General features: G+C 35.6%; 1 protein-coding gene across 1 annotated transcript; it reads left to right on the top strand.

The window, feature by feature from the left end:
- Window positions 1–16,526: 16,526 nt before the first annotated feature.
- Window positions 16,527–23,071, top strand: LOC122019729. The gene is made up of 6 exons (XM_042577224.1): window positions 16,527–16,769; window positions 16,941–17,093; window positions 17,187–17,245; window positions 17,325–19,076; window positions 21,962–22,064; window positions 22,133–23,071. Exons 2-6 carry the CDS (start codon window positions 17,003–17,005, stop codon window positions 22,741–22,743), a joined length of 2,616 nt encoding a protein of 871 aa, XP_042433158.1. The 5' UTR covers window positions 16,527–16,769; window positions 16,941–17,002; the 3' UTR covers window positions 22,744–23,071.
- Window positions 23,072–24,771: the final 1,700 nt, after the last annotated feature.

Genomic DNA, 24,771 nt, shown 5'->3' with positions numbered 1-24,771 from the left:
TAAGTCCAGACAGGTCGACGGGCTGACCGGATGTCTGGCACGAAGCCCAGCTAGGTCGACGGGCTGACCAGATAGCTGGCACGAAGTCCAAGCGGGTCGACGGGCTGACCGGACGCTTAGGTCGACGGGCTGACCGGACGTCTGGCAGGTAAGTGAGGTAAGTCACTGGAGGGGAGTGACTGCGAGGACGCGTTCCCAGGAAGGCAACATTAGGCGTCGATCCGGCTTAGATCCATTTCGGATATCTAAGTCGAGATCGTGACTAGATTCCGGTCTCGGAAAGACAGAATCTAAGTCATACTCTTTTCTTGTTAAATCATATTACTTTAGTTGTGCTAACAATCTGTTTTGCAGAATATATATTCGCCTCGGACTAACTCTGTTTTGCAGGAAAGGAAGTTTCTGGAAATAGGAGGTCCGGGCGCCCGGAGGTGAATTTTATCCAGGCCGAGTCGTCGCCACGTGGAGTTCGCTGATTAGACCTACCACGTCGCACCAGGGCGCCCGGAGCAGCATATAAAAGAAGCCCCAGGGGTGGAGCTTCAACAACAACTGAGAACTCTTCGACTGCTTGCTCTGCTGCTCTACGCTCCTGCGACGCTAACAAAGCTCCGACAAAGTGCTCCTTCTTCTTTGGTTAACTTTCTTGTTGGTATCACTTTATTTCCATTAGCATTTCTGTACCTTAATTTGTAATAGTATTTCGAATTGCTAGTGAATTGCCCAACAAAAGTACTCAAGGAGTACGGGACTTCGAGTAGGAGTCGTCACAGGCTCCGAACGAAGTAAAAAACACCTTGTTCAGTTTGCCTAAGTTTTTTTATTATTCCGCTGCGCTTAACTCTTATTAACGCGATTTTTTCGAATCGATATTCACCCCCCCCTCTATCGACGTTTCACGATCCAACAAGTGGTATCAGAGCAGGTACCGCTCTGATTTGGTGCAACCACCAATCAGACAGGGGTGAAAAATTAATCTTTTTTCGGGTTTATTTAATTTCAAACTGGTATTATTACCTGCTTTGAATTTTTTTTCGTTGCAATTAAATCTAAATTGGTGCAACACCAATTTAGATACTTCTATTATTTTTCTTCTTCCGCACTACTAATCCAAGACCAAGTCTTGGGATTTTTGTTTTTCTTTTCTTTCTTCTGTGCGCAGGACTAAAATGTCTCAGACAGAAGGATTCAGCACAGTACGACCTCCACTCTTCAACGGGGACGATTTTCCGTACTGGAAGAAGCACATGGAGGTTTACCTCAAAACAGACTTCGACCAGTGGATGAGCGTTACGAGACCCTATAAAATTCCAGCGGACAGCTCCGGGAATATACTGGATCCTGAAGACTGGACAACAGATTTGAAGAAAAAGGCGTCAACAGAAAATAAAGCGATCAACACTCTACAGTGCGGATTAACAAGAGAAGAACTGAACAGAGTCGGTCCACACAAAAACGCTAAAGAGCTGTGGGACAAATTGATCGAGCTGCATGAGGGAACGAGCGACGCCAAGGTAACAAAACGAGACCTGCTTTTAAATAAAATTCTTAATATAAAAATGCAGGAAGGCGAAACGGCGAATCAGCTCCACGCGAGGATCAAGGATATCCTCAACGGGCTTCATGCGATAGGCCACCAGATGGAAAATAGAGACTTAATAAGGTACGCATTAAATGTTTTTCCACGTAATAGTTTGTGGGCATCAATCATAGATGCCTACAAAATTTCTAAAAATCTTTCTAAGTTAAAATTAGACGAGCTTTTCAGTGAATTAGAATTACATGAACAAACTAATGCTGGAGCCGAGAAAGGTATAGCTTTATTTGCAGGTTCCTCCAAAGAAAAGAAGAGCAAGCCTGAATTTGAAGAAGATTCCGACCAAGACTCCGAAGACGAAGAACACCTGGTGAACTTGGTAAGAAAAATGTTCACCAGGAGAAAAAGGAGCTTCAGCAAAAAGGACCTTCAAAAGATCAGTTCTCCCTCAGAACAAAAGAACGTGACTTGCTTCGGCTGCAATAAAAAGGGACACTACAAGAACAAATGCCCAAAACTGAAGTTCGACAAACCGAAGCCAACCAAAAAGAAGGCCCTCAAAGCAACGTGGGACGACTCCTCGGACAAATCGGAGGAAGAAGAGCAGAAACATCAGAGCCACCTCGCACTGATGGCCCGCGAAGACGAGTCGGAAGATGAAGACGGGTCTGAACCCGAAACAAGCCACGAGTCCGTACTCGTTTTCGAAGGCCCGAATGAGGTATATTTTAATTTAAACAAAAAAATTTTTAGAATCATTTCCTATTTAAATAGTAAATTAATTAAAATAGAAAATGAAAATAAATCACTTCTTGAGGAAAATCAAAACTTCAAGGAACAAATCAAAAATTCAAATCCAACTCAAGATCTAACACTTGAGGAGGAGAATTTATCATTAAAAAATGATATTAACAATTTAAAAGAAATGCTAGAAAAATTTACAACAAGATCAAAAAATCTTGACTTAATCCTGAACAATCAAAAAGCATGTTATAATAAAACCGGACTCGGATACAAGTCGAACTCAAATAAAACTTTTAAGTCATTAATAACTCAATACAAATCAACTAATCAAGCTTGGGTTCCAAAAGCGTGTCTGACCACGCAAGTAGGACTTAATCAATATTATATACCTAAAGAAAAAGTAAATTATATAAACTCGATTAAACCAAATAAAAAACCAAAATACAAACCTAAATCGAAAAATTCAAAATTTAAAACTCAACAAAATTTAAACTATCACCAAGTTAATTATAACTATAAAAGAAACAAACACAAACCTAAAACGAAAATTTAAATTAAAGGTCAATAATTCAGGGGGAGGCTCTAGAATAGCTGGCACCTCCAAAATTAACTAACCCGGCAGGGTAATTAGGATTAGTTAAAAAGAGACCAAGTTTAACTTGAATCATGGTACTGGTGAAGTTTTTGGATGATAGTACGTTAGGGAAGCTTGGGCATCGCATGTCTAGAAAGATATGGTTTCGATCTGGTGCATTTGGCCAAGTGGAACTGACCGAAGCTACCCTTAAATGAATCCTAACCAGTTAGACCAAGATTTAGTACTAAGCTCCGTGGATAGGACTATTCGGAAAACCTCGAAAGGTTGGTTACTACTAATGACGTCCATGTGACTCACCAAGCTTAGAAGTTTATCCGAAGATTGCCTATTTGTGGAGACCAAAGCTAAATCTGAATCTAGCACAAGTTAAACCAAAACTCCATAATTAAAAATCTAATTTCATCTCACAAAATCATAGGATTCTCTGATTGAATATATAGATCGGGTGAGATGAATAAGGCTTAAATTTGTTTAATTAAAATTAATTTCAAAATTTCAATTTCAAACTTAAAAATTAATTTCAAAATTTTAATTTTAAACTTAAAAATTAATTTCAAAATTTTAATTTTAAACTTAAAAATTAATTTCAAATTTTCAATTTCAAACTTAAAAATTAATGTCAAAACTTTAATTTTAAACTTAAAATTAACTTAAATAATGTCTGCTCAAAAATAAAAAGACTAACTTTAAATCCTACTTACTGTAGGAAACCAAGTGGATTTTGGACGGTGGTTGCTCCAAACATATGACTGGAGATCACACCAAGTTTACTCAACTCACTTACAAAAGCTTAGGAACAGTTGCCTTTGGAAACAACGGCAAACTCAAGGTAATTGGTATAGGTAATATTGAATTAAAAATAGACTTTATAATTACAAATATTTTACTTGTTGAAAATTTTAAATATAATCTTCTGAGTATAAGTCAGTTATGTGATACTAGGTATAAGGTTAAATTTCTATCCACAGAGTGTTTAATCAAACATCTAGATAATCCTACCATAAGCCTAAAAGGTTTTAGAAAAGACAACATCTATGCCATCAACTTAACCACTTCTTCCATTAAGTGCTATTTAACACAAAAAGAAGAAACATGGTTATGGCGTAGAAGAATGTCTCACACCAACTTTAGAAATATAAGCAAATTAAATGGACTAGTGAGAGACTTACCAAAATTACCTAACATAGATTCAACCATATGTAATGCTTGTCAACAAGGTAAACAAACTAAATCCACTCACAAACCAATAAATCAGCCACAAACCAACTCAATATTAGAACTTCTACACTTAGATCTTTTTGACTCCCATGGAGTCAAATCCATAAATGGAAACTTATACTGTTTAGTTATAATAGATGATTATTCTAGGTTTACTTGAGTAAATTTCTTAAAACATAAAGACGAAACTTTTGAAATTTTTACAAACTTTTGCAAACAAATTAAAAATGAAAAAGATCTTAAAATTAAAAGAATTAGGAGTGACAATGGGGGAGAATTTAAAAATCATAATTTTAACAAATTCTGTCTTGAAAATGGCTACCATCACGAATTTTCATGTCCTAAAACCCCCCAACAAAATGGAATTGTAGAAAGAAAAAATAGAACCTTACTAAAAGCCTCTAGAACTATGTTAAATGAATATAACCTACCTAAATATTTTTGGGCAGAAGCTGTTAGCACAGCCTGCTATGTGCAAAATAGAACAACATTAAATAAAAGACATAATAAAACTTCTTTGAAATATTTTATAACAAACAACCTAACATAAAATATTTTAAAGTATTTGGGTGTCCAGCCTTCATCCTAAATACTAGAGAACATTTAGGAAAATTCACCTCTAAAGTAGAAAATGGAATTTTTGTAGGATATTCTCTAAACAGTAGGGGTTACAGAATATATAATAAAATTACGCTAAAAATCGAGGAAACCACAAATGTAAAATTTGAAGAAACCCAAGGACAAACTCAACTTCAACCTACTGAAATTAATAATTCTGAAGAAACCAATCAATCCCTAGACTATGAAGAAGATGAACACACTAAGAAAATGAACCCCCTAGAACTATAAGAGTAAATCCTAACCATTCAACTGATCAAATAATTGGTGACCCAGACCTAAGGGTTCAAACCAGATCATCTTTTAGGAACCTGAGTCAAATCTCCCTGATTTCAAAAATTGAACCCAAAACTGTAGCTGAATCCCTACTTGATCCAGATTGGATCATCGCTATGCAAGAAGAACTAGCTCAATTTGAGCGTAATGAAGTTTGGGATTTAGTGCCACCACCTAAAGATAAGAAAGTAATAGAAACAAAATGGGTATTTAGAAACAAATTAAGTGAAACTGGGGAAATTACTAGGAATAAGGCTAGGCTAGTTGCCAAAGGGTCAGTCAAGTTGAAGGACTTGACTACGATGAGACCTATGCCCCAGTAGCCAAACTAGAATCCATTAGAATGTTACTAAGTTATGCAGCCCATAAGGAATTCAGACTATATCAAATGGATGTTAAGTCAGCCTTTCTCAATGAACTAATAAAAGAAGAAGTGTATGTAAGTCAACCTCCTGGGTTTGAAAATATAGAACACCCTGATTATGTCTTTAAGTTGAAGAAAGCATTATATGGACTTAAACAAGCACCCAGGGCATGGTATGAAAGGCTAACATCTTACTTAACATCCAAAGGATTCAACCAAGGTCAAATTGATCCAACCTTGTTTGTTAAATTACTAAATAACGGCATATTTATAGCACAAATATATGTAGATGATATAATATTTGGTTCAACTAACTCAGACTTTTTAGAAGAATTTATTAATCTAATGGAACAAGAATTTGAAATGAGCTTAGTAGGAAAATTGACCTATTTCCTAAGATTACAAATCAAACAAACAAATGAAGGAAATTACATTTATCAATACAAATACACTAAAGAATTACTTAAAAAATTCAGAATTGAAAATACAAAAGAAATAAAAACACCCATGGCAGTAAACACAATCTTAGACAATGACCCAAATGGAAAACCAGTAGATCTAAAGTACTATAGAAGTGCAATAGGCAGTCTACTCTACCTAACTGCAAGCCGACCTGATATCTTATTTGGAGTTAGTATGTGTGCAAGATACCAAGCCTGTGCTAAAGAATCCCATTTGACTCAAGTCAAAAGGATTTTTAGATATCTTAAGGGAACAACAAACGTAGGAATCTGGTATCCTAGGACCAGTGAGTTTGAATTAATAGGATATTCTGACTCAGATTTTGCTGGGTGCAAATTAGACCGCAAAAGCACAAGTGGTGGATGTCAACTACTAGGCCCATCACTTGTTAGCTGGTTTAGTAGAAAGCAACATTGCGTTGCACTATCTACAACTGAGTCAGAATACATAGCCATAGGAGAATGTGTAGCCCAATTATTATGGATGATGCACACCTTAAAAGATTTTAACTTAAAAATCACAAATGTAAAAGTCTTAATTGACAATATTAGCTCAATAAATTTAACAAAAAATCCAGTGCATCATTCAAGAACCAAACACATTGAAATCAGGCACCACTTTATCAGGGATCATGTTACTAAGGGTGACATTGAGCTCAAATACGTTGAGTCCAAGTCAAACTTAGCTGACATATTCACTAAACCACTCCCTGAAAATGAATTTAGCCATTTACGTAGAAAACTAGGAATGTGCCTAATAGATTAGGAATTTTGAATTTCAAAATACTTTCAAAATTATTGCTTTCAACTTATAGGTTCAAACATGTGTCAGTTTTTAAAACCTTCCTATTTTTAGATTTTTAAATAAACTTTTAGCCTTAGACTAGTTCAAAATCCTTAGAGAACATGCACCCATAGGACTAGTTTTGAGCATCTCACCAAAACCCTAGGCTTACCTTGCTTGTGTTTGCCGAACAATAGAATGGGGTGAGATGCATAGGCCACTTGCCTAAGAATTAAGATGCTTATTTCAGTGCATCGACATAAGTCTGGGCGTTAAAAACAAAATATATATTAATCAAGTTAAGATTGACCTTAACTTGACTAAACAAGTGAAAGCTGCTATCTTTTGATAAGTCAGTCAGTAACTAACTGGTTAGACATTTGATTTGATGTCAGGTCCAGGGGAGGAATCAATTAAAATTTTTTCAGTTTTTCAAAACATTTTTATTAAAAATTTCTTAAACCTATTTTTGAAAACTAAGTTATTGAATTTCAAAATTAGATTTAACGTAGTTTTGAAAATTAAATTTAAAAATCTAGTTCTGAGAATTTGACTTTACTTAATTCTACAAAAATTAATTTTTGTAAACTAAGCATAAGTTTATAAACTAAGTCTTTTTAAAATTTTTAATCTTTTACAAACTTAGTGTTGAAAATTAAACTTCAATCAATCTTGAAATATATTTTAAAACTTAGTTTTGAAATTTTGCTTATGTTTGAAAAGAGTTGAAACCTGTTTTAAAAAATTATTTTTCTTGAAATTTAGAACTTATTCTTAAACCTTAACCTTAGAAGCTATACTTGAAAAAATAGCTATTTTTCACAAAACTTAGCCTTTAAATCTGAATTTTTTTTATATATACACCTATTTTTGAAAACTAGCTTTAAAAAATCAAGTCTTTTATGTACTTAAGTCTTGAAAGTTGAATCCTTTACCAACTCAGTTTTAGAAAATCAATTTTACCTAGTTTTGAAAAATAGATCTTTTAAACTTGTCTCAAAACTTAGCTCTTTTACAAAAGATAAATTACTAAGTTTAACTCCCCCAGATTAACTTGACATGATTCCTTACTTTGTCTGAAGTCTATATTTTTAATTACTTTAAACATGCTTATTTTTGATGAATGCCAAAGGGGGAGGGTTAGGTGGGTTAAGTTAGCCAAACCAATTGAAAATACAAACTAACTTAAAAACCTCCACATAATGATGTTATCTGTTTTTTCTTGCAAATGTCTTCACTAACTTAACCAGGTTGTCATTCCATCAAAAAGGGGGAGATTGTTGGTGCGGTTAGCACTAACGATTTAACCCAGGTTTTGATGAATGACAAATAGGTTAAGTTAGGTTTATTGTTGATCTAACACTCTGATCGAGTGTGCAGGATAAGTCTAGACAAGTCGACGGGCTGACCGGATGTCTGGCACGAAGCCCAGCTAGGTCGACGGGCTGACCGGATAGCTGGCACGAAGTCCAAGCGGGTCGACGGGCTGACCGGACGCTTAGGCACGAAGCCCAGCTAGGTCGACGGGCTGACCGGATAGCTGGCACGAAGTCCAGACGGGTCGACGGACGGCAGGTAAGTGAGGTAAGTCACTGGAGGGGAGTGACTGCGAGGACGCGTTCCCAGGAAGGGAACATTAGGCGTCGATCCGGCTTAGATCCATTTCGGATATCTAAGTCGAGATCGTGACTAGATTCTGGTCTCGGAAAGACGGAATCTAAGTCATACTCTTTTCTTGTTAAATCATATTACTTTAGTTATGCTAACAATCTGTTTTGCAGAATATATATTTGCCTCGGACTAACTCTGTTTTGTAGGAAAGGAAGTTTCTGGAAATAGGAGGTCCGGGCGCCTGGAAGGGATCCGGGCGCCCGGAGGTGAATTTTATCCAAGCCGAGTCGTCGCCACGTGGAGTTCGCTGATTAGACCTGCCACGTCGCACCAGGGCGCCTGGAAGGGATCCAGGCGCCCGGAGCAGCATATAAAAGAAGCCCCAGGGGTGGAGCTTCAAAAACAACTGAGAACTCTTCGACTCCTTGCTCTGCTGCTCTACGCTCCTGCGACGCTAACAAAGCCCTGACAAAGTGCTCCTTCTTCTTTGGTTAATTTTCTTGTCGGTATCACTTTATTTCTATTAGCATTTATGTACCTTAATTTGTAATAGTATTTCGAATTGCTAGTGAATTGCCCAACGAAAGTACTCAAGGAGTACGGGCCTTCGAGTAGGAGTCGTCACAGGCTCCGAACGAAGTAAAAAACACCTTGTTCAGTTTGCCTAAGTTTTTTATTATTCCGCTGCGCTTAACTCTTATTAACGCGATTTTTTCGAATCGATATTCACCCCCCCCCTCTATCGACGTTTCACGATCCAACACGGTCAACCTTTGACCCACTTAGACTTTTCTCTCCGTGCTAAGTGTCCGGTCCTCCATTATCCACTTGGACTTCTAAACACTAGGTGTTTGGTCAGCCTTGACCCACCTGGATTTAAGGTTGGCACTGTTCACTGAGGCTAGCATTGTTCACTGAAAGCATCTTCAGTATTGTTCATGGAAGGTGTCTTCCAAGCTTTTAAAGGAGTCTCCGGTATTGTTCATGGAAGACACATTCGACACTGTTCATCCGAAAATGGTTAACTTCCCTTGTTAACCATTTTTTGCTCCGCTCGCTTGGGTGATGCTCCGGTCGTCCGGAATTGAGCTCACCCGATCTAACTCCGGCCTTCTCCTCGAGCAACCATCCTTCCCGGCTTCTCGTCCCTCAGACCAAACTCGTGCATCCTTCTCGTTCGCTGGTATACTCTTCCGCAGCACCTCATCCTTCGAATGTACCGAGCCGACTCCCTTCCCGTGTCATCCTTCTCGTTAGTTGCGTCTTCCGCTCGACTTCTTGTGTTCCTAAGTTCCTACATACTTAGACACAGGGATCAAATACACAAGACCTAACTTAATCTGGTTGATCATATCAAAACTACCACAGGATACTTACAGTATCATGTTGTGTCAAGATGTCATGTATTGGGGGAGTGTCTCATCACATAAAATTACTACTATTCTGGATGATATTTCTGTTGTAAAAAAAAACTTTTCCTCATATTCTGTTGATGTATTGTAAATTCTCATACTGATATAGCATTTTGATTTTGATTTTGATTTTGATTGTTGTTATGTCATTTTCTGGTGGATAATAATTGTCCAGGATTCTACTCATTACTTAGACTTACAGTTGCGTCCTGTGAAGATAAAGGTGCTCCATTAATACATGACAATATAATTAGAGCTACAAGTTTGGCTAGTGGGTATGTTTGCTGATACACATTTCTCTTTGGAACAACTTGTTTAACCAACTTTTTAGTGTACATTCCTCTTGATTGCTTCATTTCAACATCATCTTCATCTCTCTACCTATGCATCTAAACTTTCATGTTTATTGATGGTGACTTGGTGTTTTGAACCTACCTGGATATCTATTATTGGCTTATTTTGTCAATTTAAACCAGGAGTTACCCTTAACTCTTTGATGTTGCTAGGCTGGAGGATCAAAGAGATGGACTTGAGGCTGAGCTAAAGAAGTTTTTTTTTTTTTTTGTAGAAATTTTCTTTTTAAGTTTCATCAGATTTTCTTTTTCTTATATTGGAGTCTTCCCCTGTTCATAGTGTGTAATAAGCTGATAAAAAGTTGAACTCATGGAGTCACTAAACTACTTCCAAATACACCCAAGCTGTATCTGCTATCATCAACATGATTTTATCAGGAAGACTATGATGGATATAACTTTACCCTCCAATGACCAAATGTTGATATATAAGTGATTCCAGTTTATCATATATATATCTTACCACATCAAGTACTTGAACTTCCTCTTAAATATTTTTTATGTTTTTTTACATTGATGTCAATGGTTCAGTGAATTACTTTCAAGACCACTGTCACTGTATATCATCCATAAATCATATTGTATCAAATTTGACGGATCTTATTTGCTACAGAGCTCCAACTATCTGCTAGTTTGAACTACATCCATTAAGAGTATGTTGTCGAGAACTGGGTTTGTACTAAACCTTTGTATAATGTTGTATAGACATCAAGTCATTACAAAGGAGCAGACTAGGTCCATTGTTGGAGGTTCTCTAGTCTATTTTGATGAAGGATTCATGTTTACATGATGGCCTATAACTTCTGGAAATTTAAATGAGAAAAAGCACAAAGTATAAATTTTAAATACTCTTCTACCAGTGTAAGTGACCAAATATGTGCTTTATATCAGGTTAATGCTTCTCTGGAAGCTGCTTCTGCACGACTCAAGAAAACCAGGGAGGAGAAAGACCTATTTGATGATGCAAGCAATCAAATGATTATGCACCTCAAAACAAAGGTTTTCAAAGTTCAGTTATTCGTCTAAAGGTTTATCATTCTAAAGAAATTATTATAGCAATATTTGACTTTTCTTTAATTAGCAGGAAGATGAGCTTGCAAAATCTGTCACTTTATGCAATGTAAAAGCTGATATTATCCATATATGGATTAATTTCTTACAAGATACTTGGAAGGTTCAATCTTCATGCACAGAGTAAAAAGATAAGCAAATTAAGTATACTCTCGATGCCTAACTTGGGATAATCATATTCAGTATATTTACTAATTGACTTTTATAATTTTGTATAAAAATGTTTAAAGTATTTTTTTTTTACCATTACTATTATAATTTCTATGTTAATTCAATGTAGTAATATTTACTATTGCAATAAAGTAAATTTGTATACTAAATCTATAGATTAAGCAGCTATTGATTCATTTATGGTAAATATTATTTATTTTTTTAGCTTTGAGCGTCCAAGAAATCTAAAGATGTAGCTAGGTTTAGTAGCTTATGAGTTGTAAAAATATATTGTGTAAACATTATGTGTATATCTAAGTTTGTAAAAGATGTTATTTATTGTAAAATAGCTGTGTAAAAGATAATTTGTTGTAAAAATAATATTGTAAATAGATGTTGTACATGTATTGTAAAAGACAACGGTTAAAGATATTGATGTGCTTACAAATTAATTTCGTAAAAGATGTTATGTATTGTAAATAAATGTTGTGTACTGTAAATAAATGTTGTGTACAGTTTGTCTTATAAAAATTTGAGTTTTTAATTATTGAAAAAACAGGGGTGGATCTCAGATTTTAGGTTTAGGGGAGTCATATACTAAGTGACGAAAATAATTATTAAACGCATTTAAATAATGACCTCTCCAAACCTTAAAAATGCAAAATGTATATTTAGTTGAAATATGAAAAATAAAGAAGAAAATCTTGAAATTTAATCCTCAAAGGATTCAAACTCAAGAGGTGTGTTAAAAAGGAAAACAAAACTTACCATTAGACCAACAATACATATTTTTTTTAAAGGGGTAAAATAATATATATACTACAAAAATAAAAATATATATATAAAAATATGTTTGGGGGAGGGTCGTGGCCCCCTCGGATCCTAATGTAAATCCGTCCCTTGAATAAAGACAACGGTCATAAACTATTATGAAAAAAATCAAACACAATGATTTTTAATTGTTGTTAAAATATTTTCTAATCAAGATATTTAATTGTTGTCAAAAGCATCCAGACAACAGTTTTTAAATATAGCAAAATTATTATCTTTGGTATTAAAAAATAATAGTTTAAAATTATTGTAGAACTGTTGTCTATGACGCTTAAAGACAATAGTTTTGAAGTTGTTACGTTGTTGTTTTAGTATACTTTTAACAATAGTGCCGATTACAACAATTTTTAAAGGGCAAAGATAACAAATAAAATCCATTGTAGCATTTTTATTGTAGTGTTATTTTATTATGTTGTTAATTATAATGATTATTTAGATCAGAATGGAAGTATCATATGTAAGAATACTAAATATTATAAGGAATATATATTACAAATGATTCTACGACTTTAAGTCATAGATAAGCTCTGAGTATTGACGAATCATTGTTTCAACTAAAATCAAGGTATAAAATCAAAATTTTTAAATTTAATTCATTTTTGACTCCTTAAATTTGAAATTTAAACTTTTGGATTGTGAAAATCAACTTTCACTAATGTTGGAATTTTTTAAAATTTTAGCTTATATATTTTTTAAATTCAAGTTTTTAGAGTTGAATAATTCAATTTTGTGTTTGTATAATTTTTTAAATTGATTGAATTGACCCCCGTTGGTTGAAAATCCTAGCTAGCTACATCACTACATACACCATTCAAAAATTTTAAAAGTTTGATATTTTTCAAGGCATGGAAGTTCTAGGAACCCATCGACGGTATTGATTAGTGAGTATTATTGTCTTAAGCTTTATAATAAGATTGGGATAAGAACTTTTGCACATAACAATAATCAGTTAGAAGGGGGATGAATAGTCTTGAAACCAGAGTTAGAATTTTCTCTTACTTGAAACTTAGCAAGAATACAAGTTCGCTAAGCATAAACAATTAACATTAAAAGAAATAACAACTTATAAAAGTAGTACGTGAGAAAGCTAGAATTTTTACTTGGTTACAACCTATAGATGGTTGTTAATCCAAGATAGTTGCAAAGCTCCACTCAAAAAGAATCTCCTTTGCTAAAGGCAGAGAAACCTCTTGTAATCTTTGATAGCTCAAAAATTTACTAGGAATTGAATGCAAAAGTTGTTATCAAGTTGTGTTTAATTCCTAGCATCAGGGGGCTTTTTATAGCCTCTTGGGATAAAGTATCCATTGACGCTCGTTGCTTGGAGGCGCCTCTAAGGAGGTCCAAGCCGCCTCCAAGAGGATAGAGCTTATCCTCCAGCGATAAGACTTTATCCTTCTCAACGACTACTAGAGGCGACTCCAATCAGCTTGAGGGCGCCTTCCATGAAGGGGCGAGGGCGATTTTCATGTTCCTTGAGGGCGCCTTCCATGAAGACGCGAGGGCACCTTCCATGAATGCGCGAGGGCACCTTCCATGTTCCTTGAGGTCGTCTTCCATTCGTCAGCTTGAGCAATTAACCTTCAAGAAAGGTTAACTTTTCCTCGCTCTTCCTTTTGGGCGATGCTCTGGTTAGCCAAAGTTGAGTTCATCCGAACTCAATTCTGACATTCTCCTCGAGCAGGTTTCCTCCCCAACTTCTAGTTCCTCAAATACGCCACGTGAGTCATTCTTATCAATCGGTGTACTATTTCGCAACTTCTTGTTCCTTGAATGCACTGAGCTTGTCGACTCCCTTTCCGTGCCATCCTTCTCGTCGGATATATCTTGCACTTGACTTCTTGTGTTCATAAATTTATACGCACTTATACATAATATATCAAAACACAACACCTAACTTAACTTGGTTGACCATATCAAAATCTATCCGGGATTCTTACACATTCATCTAAATTGCATTACAATAATTAACCATCTTTAAAGTAACTTTATCACTCGAGTACCAACTCAATTACACCATAATGACTACCATACGTAATCTTCTTAAAAATATATTAATTAATAAAGGCTTTTAGCAAAATGACGCACTTGAAGCGTTCCCTAACATTTGATTTCCTTTACATCATAATAAGTTAAAAAGTAATATTTTGAGCAAATTTAAACACAACAACTGCTAGTTTTCGGAAGAAGTTGATGAATCCCTCATGCGACTCAGTCTTCTAGGAAGTAAAATATGTTTTTATTCCTCTCGAATGTCTTATCGTCTCATAATGAAATATGAAAAACAAAAAAAATCATAGTACCAAATCTCTTAAATTTAAAGGACATTTTAATTAAAAAAATGAATCCAAAAAATAACTTTACCATCGAAACACTAACTTAGCTACACTGTAGCAGCACTCAACACGTTTCAGTGTCCAAGTCTAAGAAGCATTCCGCTAGAGCTAGCTATTCTCGACCTCTGTACTCTTGCTCAACTCCCCTGAAACCTTTTTTTGTTGGGTCTGACCCGTTATGGTCCTCGTAAGTTAGAGGACAGAATCCTGCATTGCAGGTACAGATCATAATTAGAAATAGTCCTTGCAAGAATATATCATAATTAACCACGGTCCTTGTAACCCGGGACCATTATTGTCTATGTCCCATCATAATTCTCACCGTTGCAATTTATAATTTTAAGATCTAACCATCCTTGAATTTTACGATATTAATTAATTATATATAATAATTAAAATCGACGACCACAGAGAAAATCTAAATCTAATATCTCTCTCTTTTTTTTTTAAATTTTTTTTTTAATTATTCTTTTAGCTTAGCGGTAACTTAAATATGGAAGGACTGTGCCGAATAACTTTCGGCAGGGCGCGCGCTCTGACAAATGTTATTTTGCGCAAGATTATTTTCTTCCCGCTGCTATTTTAGCAACCAAAGTAAAGCTGAATTTCTGACACACGAGTACCTTGCAGAAGTGAAATAATAATCCAGTTAATATATTAACTTGTTGTTGCACGAAAGACAACGATAAATCTTAGGGACAGAATCTGAATCTGACTAACTTAAAAAATAAATTATAATATATATCATTTTAAATTATAATTAAATATGAATATAAAAAGAGATAATTTTATTTGAATATTTTTAATAATATTTTTTTTAAAGTATATTCTAACGGATCAAATTTTAATTGTTTAATATTGTTCAAAAGAAAATATATCACTATTTCTTGTAGAATAATAATAATAATAATAATAATTTTAAAAAATAATTTAGATATCTAACTTTTCAAATTGACTAATTCTAAAGATGACTTATTTTGTTTCATGAAAATTTCTTATTTGTCATCGGGATAAATTAAGAAATTTTTATGGAGGTCTATCCAAGTGTTTATCTCATAAAAAGAATCTCTATAGCACACCGCAACTAAGATTAAACTTTTAAATATCTGATTAAAAGTTTGAAAGGCTTAACCGTTGCACTATTTCTCAGGGATAATAATAATAATAATCATAGTATCATAAAAGATGATTATACTCATCTTAAGCACTCCTCAGAGTCTGTTTTCAAATTAGTAAAAAGGATAAATCATGAGATCAACTTATAATCAATAAGTAACTAGTAGATGGAAAAAAAAATTTTCTGAAAATATATATCTATAAAAAATTGACTTTTACCTTATTATATTAAATCCGTCACCTCTAATTAACTAATAATAATAATATTAAAAAACAATAAAATGGATCAGCAACTCATTTAACTTATGACTTCGCAACTCATAAAGAAGAGTTGGTCATCGAAGAGGTTATGATATAGTGAAAGGTTTTAAGTTATCATCCTAGCTATATAATGTATTTATAAAATTTTATTTTTAAATAGAAGATGTAATCCTAAGATATTGCAATCCCTTTATAATTTATCCGGATGATCATTAGAAAATTGTCATGTATCCTAATCAATCATCCCCATTCATCAATGGTACCCTATTCATCACAGTTGGTCCGGTTAGTTATTCGAGCTGCATGACAGTGACGTCCACCTCTCAAGGAATAGGATTCTAAACGTGGAATTTAATGCTGCAATTTTATTAATTTAATCTGACTGCCAATCCACATCATTGCCTACCCAACAAGCTAGGTTGCCTGCCAATCATTCCACACAATATTAATTTTCTTTCTTATCATATTTATTAATGTTTAAAAGTCATGAATAAAATAAAAATTAATTAGTTATATTGTTCTTTTTCAACTTTAGTTGAATTGTTTATCTCGTTAGTAATTATAAAGCCTCAATTAAAACTTTTAAAAAACAATTTAAAAATCTTTTAAAGATAGTTTTTCTCATTTAAAATTATTAAAATTTATTATCATACATTTTTACCCCTTTTTTTTCCCTGAAACGCCATTTTATTACTATTTCCATTTCATTAATTATAACTGCGAATTTTCTATTTTAAGCTCGTGAAGGATCCGTCTCCATCTCCGAATTAAATATTCCCACTCCACTTGTTTCAACGTCGCTTCCTTTTCTCATTAATGGCTTCCCACTCTCTTCTTCTGCTCTTCTTGCCTCCTCTTCCTCCTACGCCCATCGCACGACTCTAATCTCGATGCCTGCCCTTGCCTTCTACCTCTTCAGCCCATTCTCCCGTCCTCGCCTTAGAACCCTAATCCCGGCTCAAACTCGAACAAACTCGCTTGGGGATGCCGTGCCTCGCTTCAATCTCGCTGCCTCGCTCGCCTTCCTGGTTTGTTCTCTCTCCAAATCATTGAGGTCTTGTAGTGTAGTGTAAAGTTGATTTCTTTACCGTTTTAAGATCTGGTTCGCCTCCTCAGCTGCTTGCGTTTTGTCTAACATTCTTCTTCTTTTTTTCTTGATTAATGTAGTTGATGTTAAAGGTTGTTGTTTTGTTTGTTAGGTTTACGAGGTTGTAGTTTAGTTATCGAGCTTTAGAAGCATTTGACGCTGGGGTTACGCGAGATGGGCTCAGAGGGTGGAGGTTTCTTTCATTTGTTTGATTGGAACAGGAAATCACGCAAGAAATTGTTCTACAACGGAGACGCTTGTTCTGGTATGTTGTTTTTTCCTCATTGGTATTTGCTCGCTTGTTTATTCGGACGTTGAAGTCAAGCCTGTTGCAACTTAAACTGTCTTCTTCTTGCAGAAAAAACAACCAAGGGCAATAAGTGTGATTATAATAAGTCAGAGCCACAACTCCACCAGGTGCCTTTAAACCTCTTTTGCTCTGTCCTTTTTTCAAGTTGGTACAAATCTACTTTTTAATGCGCTTTCTTTTTTGCAGGTTGATCAAAATGAGTCGGATGGGCAAGCAAGCACCGAGGTTGGCAGTAACTATTATGGTAATTTGGTAACTGATCAAGAGGAAGGTGGATTTAAAGCTCCAGGAGTTGTAGCCAAGCTTATGGGTTTGGACTCTATGCCAGCCTCTAGCAATTCTAAGCCTGATTCTCCACTCTTAGATGACTCAAGCTCTTTTTGGGGTAACAATAGTCAGAAGAGAGATGCTGAATATTACTCCAATGATAGTGTATATCATGTGATCACAAGAAACAATATCTATTCTGGAAAAATAGAAACAAAGTTACAGAGGATGCCGAGCAGCCCAATTGAGAAATTTCAAATAGAAATGTTGCCTCCTAGAGGAGCTAAAACTATCTCAATTACCCACCACAAATTACTTTCTCCTGTTAGAAATTCTGGTCTCATCACTCCTAGAAATGCATCTTATATAATTGAAGCTGCAGCAAAGATTCTTGAACCAAAATTTCACAGCACTACCATGGGTGGACTTCATTCTTTCAGGATGCCTCTGAAATCACTAAAGGATAGTGAATCCAATGGGATCATAGAAACACGTAGGAATATATCAAAACAGATAGAATCATCTGTTGGAATTTCAAAGACCGGTGATCCTGCATCTCTCAGAGGACGGACCTTAAAAAGTTCAAAGAGCCTGAAAGATGATACAGGTGCTCAATTGAATGGAAGTTCAAATGAGTCCCAGTATTCAGGTGCTAAAGTAAATCAGAATTCAGGCTCGCTTCCAATTAAAGCAAAGGTAAACTCACAGAGGAAGGAGGGAACAAGCTTGAAGAGCAGCACAACATTAGGCAAAGATAATGAGGGGTGCAGCTCAAACAAGCCAGCTAATAGTCTGTTGGATGACCAAAACAGCAACCAGGATATGAGAGCTCCTTCTGTTAATGGTTACAGTGTGCTGAAGAGAAGTAATCAGAAGGACAAGTATCTGTCTGGTAAAGGCAAGTTAACTTTGCAGCCATCAGTTACAGAGCAGCAAGGGACCAAAAACGTTATTGGACATGTGTCATCTGAGAAGAGAAAGATTGGAAGTGAGTTTCCAGTGAATAATAAAGTGGGTTACAAGAAAGGAATAGGAACTAATTACTCCGAGAAAGAGGCAGTGCCGCCAGGTTGCAAAAACTTCTCACAGCATAATAGTTTGGTAGAGACAAAGTCATCTTCCCAAACAAGTTTTTCTAATGAGATCGCTCAGGTGCCCCCAGGTAAATCTTGGACCCTGGTACAGCATAATTTTGTATTGGATGAACATTTGAAATGCAGGTATGATAATGTGCAAAAGAGCACAGATGTTGTTTCATTTACATTCACCTCACAAATTAGTAAGCCAAAGGGCTCATCACTGTCCTTCAGCAGCAAGGTGGAAAACCAGGTCAAAAAGAATGAATATTCTGATAAGAAATGTCAAGATGTTGTATATTCAGACAACCAAATCTTACCCCACTCAAAACAGAATGTTATAGAACAGGACTGTCTAGGCATTCTTTTAGAAAGAAAGTTACAAGATTTAACTACAGGTGCTCAATCACCTTATTTTAATTTACTTAAACGAGGTAGTGTTTCAGCATGCATACCCATTGTGGATGATTCGGCTTCTGCTTTTAATGAATATAGTTCTGAGCGCAAAAAGAAAGCCTCATTTTCATCTGTTAGTTTGAAATCAGTTTCATTAGCTAGCGAAATGGAAGAAGGCAACATGAGCTTTAGGCTACAGGTATGCTGCTACTATTTATTCTTTTGCCTATGTTCTTCGCAAACATGTAAATTTATGGCTTGAGAAAAATAAATCATTGGACACTACAGATGCTGTTAATTTGGAAAAACCTGCCAGTATTTGTTCGAAGTAAGGATTTGACATGATCATGTTTTGTCACTTAAGTCCTTTCATGGTGTCTTTCTTACGCAACAAAAGTAGTCTAGTTTTTGAAAATTTGAATGATGAATATTGTCATTAATTAACCAGTACCTGTAATTTTTTGTCGATACATATTGGTAACAGGGAAATTCTCACAATGGACACTGTCTTTTCATTGTTTATTTTCTTATTGTTTTCCAAAGAGAAATTTGAGGTTTAAATTGGGTTTGAAAATATTTAAACATGTTGGTGTTTTTTTTCATCAGGAGGGTCAACTAGACAATTATTTGCTAATAACTTAATGAGTTATTTAACCATGTTCCTTTCCCCATTCTCTTCAAGATAATTACCAGAAAGATTATCAAAAATTGCATGCTTGATTTCTACCAACAAAACTATCTACTGTATCCCTCAACCGCATTAAATTCCCTTGAATATCTGTATATTAGTGCCCATGTTGCTGGGCATATGTGAACGTGCCCCTTTTTGTTTTGGTTGAGTTACTATATTATCCTCATTCATCTTTTCTGAGTGTGGATAATCCATAAATTAGGACTTTATGTATATATTTGCACACATTATGCAAGCTTAATTATTTTATTTCTTAATATCTTATGAATTAATTATAAATTTTGACAGCTACCACAATCTGGAATCTCATAATAATTAATATGTTATGTTCATTTATTTATTGACAAATGAGAATGTTCTAGTTTTATAAGTCTAAGTTTGAGCAAAATAATCCTGGAGACCAAATCTTTTGGCTGGATCTTGAAATGCAGATATACGGACTTAGTACTAAGCAAACATTGACTTGGACCAACTGTCTGCCGTGCTTTTGTTCATAAAAAATTGTTCTTTAGGCGAAAAAAACAGTTTGATTCACAAAAAAAATTATTCTAGTGAGTATCAACATAATTCACAAGTTCAGTGGCATAAAGATTTATCTAGCCTGGAGACCTGGTGGATTTTTTTTTTTTTTTTTTTTGATCTGGGACCTGAGCACACCAGCTTAATTCGGTCTCAGACTGTCCATGTTTTTTTCAGTGATTTTAGCTTAGCTAAAAGGTGCCCTTTTGCCATATGTAAAAGATCCTTTGACCAAGAGTTTTAAGAAACATAAGCAAGCAATACAGTGTCTGATTACCTAATATATGATCTGGTTACTGATGAAGTCTCTGCCTTGGAGATCTGGGGCCTGTGCACACTAGCTAAATATAGTCTCCAGACTATATGTTTAAGTTTTTTTTAATGATTTTTACTTATATGCATTAGCATAAGCACTTCGTATTAAAATAGTTATTTCTTCAATTATTCGTAAAATCTTGTTTAAATAGTTGTAAAACTTAACAAATACAAGTAATTCATAACATAAGGTTATCTTCGGACCAAAAAATAAGGGTTTTAACACAAACCATCTATTGAATAACAAAAATGCAAAATAATGCCGAAATTTCAAATTTGTAGCCATAACCAAAACTTATAGTATCTTTACAAAAGTCTTCAAAGTCAATGTGAAGTTTGTTATTCTTCTTCAGAAAGGGATTTAGCTATATTTACAATCACTATCATAAGAACAAGTGGGTTTTTAGTTTATACTACCAGGGTACAAGTGAGTCTGCAGCTCCTCTGGTAACACAGTCTATTAGCTTGTGTTTCTGAAATTAAATTCCATGTCAAAGTCCAACCCAAGCTAATTTCTTTGTTAAATCATTTGATTGCATTTGTCCATCTTTTGTAGCCAGGGATCTCATCCCTTCTCAATTTGCTGTGTTTTTAAAAGATTTTATTGAATTTAAAATAGATTGGATTAGTTATCTTTTCCATGTGTTGCCTGATCACAAATATTGAGTTCTCTTTAACCTAGTGCTTATCATAGTATGGTGAACCATTTAAAGAATAAAGACATATGCATTAAAGAGCTAACACTTATCACCTTCAGTTTGAATGTGTAATGGAAGCACATATAACTTGTAAAACATGGTGAGCAAGGACTGCTTTTAAAACATGTCTCCTTAGCCTTATTTGTTTCTAGTGTTTTTTCCTCTCTTCTTTCTCAACCCTCATCTTTACATAACGAGGTAAAAGATAACCAAATTCATAAGTACATATTATTTCTGGTGTGAGGCAGTAAAAGCCTTCATAGTGTTTGTTTTGTTAACTAACCTTTCAAAAAGATCAGATCCAAAAGATGCAAAGTCAACTTAAAAGCTGTTGATAGAAAACTGAAAACTTTGGTAACGTGAATAATTGGTGCCAATGTTCGAGTTAAATGAGTTTTTGAAGAACAACTTTGCTGAAAAGGTCTGGATTGTAGTATTTGTTGGTAATGGCTTTATATTCTGATTTGCTGTTCATTATAGTTTGACTTGGAAATTGAAATTGGGGGAAAGATCAATTTTATGATAAGTTATAAGAGATGAAATTTGAAATGGTCTGTCATTTTAGTTTTTTTATGCCTTTCCATTTCTTCCTTTATCAAAATTAGGTATTGGACCTGTGTTAACCAAGTATGGATGTCACTCTAGACTACGCAAAGCCTTTTCAGTTACATTGCACACAAAGTGAAGACTATATGTTAACAAACAACATACTTAGCTTAGACTTGTGAGTTAGATTACGTCAAACTGTTAAATGCTAGTTTTCTTATGTTGCAATACTTCCAAGTATTACTAGATAAATTTACGATGCATTTGTTTGAGCATTCTGTTTTTCCAATTGAATAGCTTTTTGAGTCACTGCAGGAAATGAGTAGAGCAGGATCTCACAGCAAGGTGGACGAAATTGGTCACCAAGATCTGAGCCCTTTATCCTGGAACTCTATGCTGAGCTGCAGCAGTGTTCATGGTACTATCAGAATGCTTACACTCGATGCTTTCTTCAACAAGTAAACAATTTTATTTTTCTCTTTGCAGGAAACAAAATAAGTTCCACTTTTTGTGCTGATTTATCAAATTCAGTTTCCCAATTTTCTGAAAATAGAGATGGAGAATTAGTATCTGAAATCCGCAACGGTGGTCATACTAATTCATCCACTCAGGAACTAGAATATGTGAAAGAGATAATTATTAACACCGGCTTTACATTTGAGGATCTGATACCATGTCCACTTGACCATTCTTTCGAGATACTTGATCCAATTCTTTTTGACAAGCTGGAAGAGACTAGAATCTCAACACCAAATGAAGCGGAGGAGAAAAGGCTGAGGATGAGGCGGAAGATATTATTCGACTCTGTGAACGAATGCTTGGACAGGAAATGCAGTCAGTATTTCCGGTCAGGATTCCAATCATGGGTGAAAGGGGTAGCTGTTGCTGCAAAAAGTTTGGGAGCTGAACTCTACAAGGAGATCTCAGATTGGAGTAGCATTGGAGACTGGATGGTGGATGAACTTGTGAATCGAGACATGACTACGCATTTAGGTGGTTGGGTTCACTATGAAATTGAAGCATTCGAAGCAGGAATAGAGATTGAGTCAGAGCTTTTCAATTCCTTGGTCGATGATGTTGCTGCCGGATTGTTATGAGGAACGAGGAAACAAACTTGAGGGGTTCACTTGCAAACCGCTTGAAGCCCTCTATACAGTCGATGGTTTCAGGTATTTTAATCCTGAGGCTGTATAGGGGGTTTCACGGTGAAGGCAACAGGCTTGCCTTTCGTTCCCACATTTGATGTTCTCCAGGCTTCTCTCTTTTCCTTGTAACCATGTAAATACATTCCAGGATTTGAAGAGAATCACTGTGGCATTGTTGGGACTCGAGTTAGCAATCATTTTGCTCCGACAAGAATTCCTAAAATGGCAAGATTTGTGTAGTGCATTGAACTTGCTAAATAGTAGTTGGCTTTACACGCTTGATCATCATGCTTCAACATTAGGATTACGTTTGGTAGGATGTAATCTGTCTTATAATGTAATCTTGATTACATTATAAGGTTGATTATTTTATTTGTTTTAACTTTAAACCTGTAATGTAATGTAATCTTGATTACAAAAGATAATGAAGTTTTGTAATCTGGATTACAAAGCAAATATTATGTAATCCGATTACATTATGAGATCATTGTTTAACCAAAATTTGAATGTCGAATATACCCCTAGTCAGTCGATCGCTCGTAGCCCTCCCACTGCCCACCGTCGGCCGTCCCCGTCGCCGGTCATCGGTCGTCCCCGCTGTTCGCCGTCGCCAGTCGTCGATCGTCCTCGCTGTCGGCCATCAGTCGCAGCCGTCGCCGTCGGTCGTCGCTATCACCGGTCGTTGCCGTCGTCGATCGTCGATCGCCGGCCGCTTCGTCGATTGTTTACCGCCGGCCGCCACCGCCGACCGTCACCAACCACCACCGTCGTCCATTGCCGTCGCCGGCCGCCGACCGTCGCCGGCCATAGTCGGTCGTCGCCGGTCGACCGTCACCGGTCACCGTACGCAAGCTCCGACAGAGGTGCAGCCACCGTCGGTAGAAGTCGTAGGATATTTTTATCATTTATAATAATATGAATTACATTCCTTATACAAAATAATGAATACTAAATAAAAGAATGTAACCATCCTTGTAATCAAATATTACATACATTACATTACCAAACGTAGTAATGTAATCAAGATTACATTATATTACAAATTTGATTATATTACAAGCTCGATTACATTACACTCAATCAAACGTAGCCTAGACTTTAGTTGCCTCTGTGGATTCGGATTGATGCAGTTGATATTTATATGAGTATTTATTTAATAGGCCTTGAAATCAATTCTCAACGGGATCTCATTGGGATTGATCTTTGTCATGTAAAATATCTCTCATGATTTATGTTTTTGTATTTTACCATGGAATTGACGATATTAGACCGTTAGGGATGAACATATTTTTTTTACTCTAACACTAGAGTTTAGGTAGGTTGAGTTGGACCATCAAGTTGAATGGGCCAGGGTGCACAGACCAAGTGTTGGATTGGATTAGTTGGACAATCAAGTAGGCTTTTAAGCTTGCCTGTCTTGGAGGCTAGCCAAGCCACACAGGGTAAGTAGGCTGGTTGAACTGCATTGTGCTAACATGGCTATCGAGGTGAATGCGTCAAATGAGGTTGGGATGTCAGTTTAGACAAATGCGTTGATCAAGTTGGATTGGATGAAGTATAATGTTCGACAAGCTAGTTGGTTGCTGGGTGTGGATTCACTAGTACTCTCCGGGGAAGACCTATCATCTCCGGGATTAATTGAGTGTCCTAACACTTGGACTTTTTTTTTACTTGAAAAAAAGATTAACAAAAACTTCTAACATAATTAAAATTTTAAGTGCCATTTCTAAAAATGGTTAAGCTTTTGGAATATTTCAAGTAACCAACTCGGAGATCAAATTTTCTATCCCCAAATTTCTCTGTCCCCGTGTCCTCTGTCGATCGGACGAACCAGATTACATTTTAAGACATCATGACATCTTTAAGATGTGTAAGATACCCTTGAGATGTAATCTGATCCATCCGATCGACAAAGGGACATGAGGATAGAGACAGAGGATCCGAATTGACCAACTCGAGGTACGCTCTATCCGGAATCAG

Source organism: Zingiber officinale, chromosome 9A (genome assembly GCF_018446385.1).
Source record: "Zingiber officinale cultivar Zhangliang chromosome 9A, Zo_v1.1, whole genome shotgun sequence".
NCBI classification, from domain to species: Eukaryota; Viridiplantae; Streptophyta; class Magnoliopsida; order Zingiberales; family Zingiberaceae; genus Zingiber; species Zingiber officinale.
The sequence above is the reverse complement of the archived record's forward strand: the minus strand, read 5'-3'. Positions and strand labels throughout refer to the sequence as shown.

Excerpts from the sequence above, each read along its gene's own strand:
- LOC122019729 (XM_042577224.1), top strand. The coding sequence starts at position 17,003 with ATGGGCTCAGAGGGTGGAGGTTTCTTTCATTTGTTTGATTGGAACAGG. Across the intron at positions 17,246-17,324 it reads CAGAGCCACAACTCCACCAG|GTTGATCAAAATGAGTCGGA; the intron begins GTGCCTTTAAAC and ends TCTTTTTTGCAG. Across the intron at positions 22,065-22,132 it reads GAGCTGCAGCAGTGTTCATG|GAAACAAAATAAGTTCCACT; the intron begins GTACTATCAGAA and ends TTCTCTTTGCAG.